The sequence below is a fragment of the Sinocyclocheilus anshuiensis genome, unplaced genomic scaffold (assembly GCF_001515605.1).
Source record: "Sinocyclocheilus anshuiensis isolate Anshui unplaced genomic scaffold, SAMN03320099.WGS_v1.1 scaffold810, whole genome shotgun sequence".
In the NCBI taxonomy this organism is placed as follows: Eukaryota; Metazoa; Chordata; class Actinopteri; order Cypriniformes; family Cyprinidae; genus Sinocyclocheilus; species Sinocyclocheilus anshuiensis.
The window spans coordinates 353,848-358,043 of record NW_015542409.1 but is presented as its reverse complement, the minus strand read 5'-3'; the positions used below and the strand labels follow the sequence as shown (position 1 = coordinate 358,043).

At 36.7% G+C, this 4,196-nt stretch overlaps 2 protein-coding genes across 3 annotated transcripts in view; one reads left to right on the top strand and one right to left on the bottom strand.

The window, feature by feature from the left end:
* Positions 1-1,265, top strand: part of LOC107693218 (protein disulfide-isomerase A6-like) — a 6,520-nt gene extending 5,255 nt beyond the window's left edge. The window contains exons 11-13 of the mRNA XM_016492510.1: positions 41-199; positions 349-445; positions 527-1,265. Of these exons, the coding sequence (XP_016347996.1) occupies positions 41-199; positions 349-445; positions 527-595 (325 nt within the window). The 3' untranslated portion in view covers positions 596-1,265. The remainder of the gene's footprint in view (positions 1-40; positions 200-348; positions 446-526) is intronic.
* Positions 1,266-2,446: 1,181 nt separating this feature from the next.
* The window catches only part of LOC107693215 (hippocalcin-like protein 1), a 9,208-nt gene continuing 7,458 nt past the window's right edge, over positions 2,447-4,196 (bottom strand). For both annotated transcript variants that reach the window (XM_016492506.1, XM_016492507.1), the window contains one exon: positions 2,447-3,540. In XM_016492506.1, the coding sequence (XP_016347992.1) occupies positions 3,443-3,540 (98 nt within the window). In that variant the 3' untranslated portion in view covers positions 2,447-3,442. The remainder of the gene's footprint in view (positions 3,541-4,196) is intronic.

Genomic DNA, 4,196 nt, shown 5'->3' with positions numbered 1-4,196 from the left:
CTCTCCTTCTCTCTCTCTCTCTCTCTCTCTCTCTCTACAGTTGGTTGTGGACTGAAGCAGGGGCACAGATGGATCTGGAGTCATCTCTTGGGATTGGTGGATTTGGCTATCCCGCCATGGCAGCCATTAATGCTCGCAAGATGAAGTTCGCTCTGCTCAGAGGCTCATTCAGTGAAACGGGCATCCACGAATTCCTCAGGTAACAGAAGGCTGGAGTTTATATTTCTGGGAAACAAGTTACGTCACAGAGACTTAGCATACAATAAATTGAAGGTGTTGTTTATAAGGGCCCTTCTAACTGTCAGCCTGTTTTATGTTGTTAAACTATCAATGTCTTTATTTATGCAGGGAGCTTTCTGTTGGCCGTGGCTCCACTGCTACAGTGGGAGGCGGAGCTTTGCCTAAGATCAACACTGTGGAACCTTGGGATGGGAAAGACGGAGTGGTGAGTATAGAAAACAGCGTGAGGGTGCATAGATGTCTTTCTTTGTTGTTCTCAAACACCCCTTTTTTGGCCTTTCCTCAGTTGCCCATGGAGGATGACATTGACCTGAGCGATGTGGATCTGGATGATCTGGAGAAGGATGAGTTATGAGCCTGGTCTAAACTACACTAGACCCCAAATGATGCCCATGTCTTCTCTCCCATGGATGAGGGGATGGTTGGGACACAAACTTCCTTAAGACTTCTGAAAAAATAAAAATAAAGCAAATGGTTGTGCAGCTTTTTAAAAGAAAACATCTCCACGTTAGTTGAAAAATGAGGCTTTTCAGTATACATCACGATTGAGCTACGCTCTGCCTCAAGTTCCTCCTTCCCTTTTTGATTTAACTTTTTGATTGGAGTTTTCAGTCAGCTTGATGAAGCAGAATGTGACTCTCAGATTATCAAACACTTGTTTCCAGTAAGCAGATGTCACACAGAGGCTCTTCACAGAACACTTTCTAATATTTGTTTCATTGACTAGATTTAATCAGATGGCACTGGTCTTTCTGGTAATGAGATTAACCAGTGGTTATTTAAATCAGCCTTTCTGTAATTTCAGCAGCTCCTTGAGTTGCAAGATGCCTAAAGTTTTCATTTTCACCCTTTCTCCCTCTGATGTGACTATTTTTTTTGGTTGTTGTTTTTAAATTGTGTTACTGAAAAGAATGTCATCCAAACTGTATCCCAGTTTGCCCATTTGTCTAATGTGCTGGACCAGGTGTAATGTGGGCATCGTGTAGATTTTTCTTACACAGCACTGTTTTTGAAAAAAAAAAAAGGTTTTATGAAAATAAAACAAAAATAATAAATTGACTAGCTTTTTTTTATGACAGTTTATCTAGGAAGTTACTCAGATGAACACCGGTTGCCTATGAATCAGTGGTTTATTGAGAATTCATGCACATACACATACACTGTAAAGATGCAACATTTAGATTCGCACTGATGCTTTGGCTTCACAAAAATATGTCTGGACATCCCATTCCCAGCTGCGATATAACTTTTTTTTGTCAACCATCATTCCTTACAACACAATTGATTTGACACTACAAAATTAGAAATGACTCATAAATCTAATATATATATATATGTGTGTGTGTGTGTGTGTGTGTCCAGTACAAATATTCGTTTTGGCATTTCACTTCAACAGTCATTTTACAGAGAGAAAAAAAATACTAAGGGAGCACTGACATACCACACATGCAAAAGAGCAAATTAAGAGCCAAGTGAAAGAATGTTTCCTTTAACAGAAAGAGCTTGAAGATTCAATATTTGACATGAAGTGTTACTGTTACATTCCATGGAGCGACGTATCCAACAGCATCTGTACTGTTCATGTTGATACTGGATTGGTGAAAGGACAGATAGAAACGAACCACCTGTCTGCCATTCTATCTGCTCCATATGTCCACACAGACAACAGCGTTCAAATATTCATGAGCAGCCTAAAGGCTGATGGCTGCCGTTTTTTTACCTTCAGGGCAGAAACGGTTGTGAAAAGTGTGACTGTCTGCTTATGTTACCTTGAAGTTTCATTTAGAATTGAAACCCAACACAAAGCAGAAAAATAATTATGCATGATTCAATTGCACTTTAAAACATCATCAATGCGCATTATAATTCGACTCATTCTCTGACCTGAGGAAAAAAATCCAAACTTATTCTAGCATATTAGATTTTAAATCTAAATGCTACACTTGAACTCAAAACACATGGAAATGAAACCCCAGCACCCAACAGTGGGCAGTCATTATTGTTCACAAGTTTGGTTTCAGTAAGACTTTTCAAATGGTTTGAAAATATCTTACGCTCACTAAAGCTGCATTTATTCGATCAAACTTACTTTAAAATAAGTACTATTGTGATATATATATATATATATATTTTAAAATATATCACCTGTGATGGAAAAGCTTAATTTTCAGTGGCCATTACTCCAGTCTTCAGTGTTACATGATCTTTCAAACCATGAAACTGATTTGCTGCTCAAGAAACATCTTAATATTTTTTTGTAAAGCATGATACATATTTCTCAGGGTTCTCTGATGTACAGAAAGTTGGAAAGAATAACATTTATTTGAAATAGAAATCTAACAATTGTAACAAAGCAAGCATGTTTACTATCACTTTTGATCAATTTAACGCATCCTTAATTTAAAAAAAAATTCTTACTGACACCAAACTGTTGGCATGTTCTGTTACACAGTTAAAGAAGCAATACTTTCCTTTTAAAGTAAAGTAGAACACAGACCGTCTGATGTTTCAAAATGATCATAATTGGCAGGACAGCAGGCCGCTCCGAATGAAGCTAGACCACATGATGTATAAAACCCAACTTTCAACAAAGAACACCTAGTACAAATACTATGTTTAGAACATGCCAAAAGCATGCACATGGTTCTCTGGAGATATCTGAGATAGATTTTTGGAATGAATGCCAAATAAATGGAATATTTACAAGCAGAACTTCATCTTTTTGCCAAATAGCCAGTCTAGAAATTTTCACATGCTACTGATTAATCATTTACTGCTTTGAGTGGAATGCAAACAATTGTGAAAATATAATTATTTTTAGGTCATCTCTTAAAGACACTGAAGTCACTTGACAATTTTACAGATTCATGCAAGTTTCATGCTTTTTTTTTTTTTATTAATGCAACCAATAATCGAAAGAATAAGTTTTAAATTATAAATATCTGTAAATACCTGAATCTTGCCAATTGATTTCAAGGGTTCTTTAAAATTCTGACAATTTCCAGACATGACAACTCAACAATACCAATTCCAAAACCAGGCTGGAATACTGATTAAAAAGGTAACCACCCATTAACAGAAACTTTTTAAGCAGAAAAGATGTATGTGTTTCATTAATACCGCAAACTACTTTTCTAATTAAATCTAGCCTTTTCAGTGTGCATGTGAGTGGTTTCCTGTCAGCTGCTTTTAAGATCTGTATTCATAACTGTCGAGAGGTGCTTTGGTCAGACTGCAGTAGTCTGACAATAGAGGGGTCACTCTTGGCACCTTTGATGAATTCCTCCAGAGAGAGTCTGCCTATAAATTTGAAGAAAAAAAACAACAACAATAACAAAAAGGTTATTTCACCCATTTCCAAGAGTAACATCTGAGTGGTGCAAATATCGATGAAATACCCTGGAACTTAAATAAATCCTAAATATTGTTTTATCTGTGTGTCAGTGGTTGTCATGGGCACTGTGAAAAATTATTTTCTAAATTAGTATTTCTGTCTTGTTTCCCCAACATCTTTAAAACAAGACAAATTTACTTGGCAAGCGCAGTTACATAAGACATAAAAACATTAAATTTGGCTTAAAAAACGATTTGGCAATTGGGTAAGAACTTTTTTTTAAAGGGGTCATACGATGTTGCTAAAAAGAACATTATTTTGTGTATTTGGTGTAATGAAATATGTTTATGCGGTTTAAGGTTCAAAAAACACATTATTATCCACATACTGTACATTATTGTTTCTCCTCTATGCCCCGCCTTTCTGAAACGCGTAAATTTTTACAAAGCTAATCGTTCTGAAAAGCGAGGTGTGCTGTGATTGGCCAGCTATCCAGTGTGTTGTGATTGGCCGAATACCTCAAGCGTGTGACGGAAATGTTACGCCTTTTACCATACTGTGATGCCCTGTCAGGCCGGAGCGACGATTAAAAAACATGAAAACCCATTATAAACGAGGCATT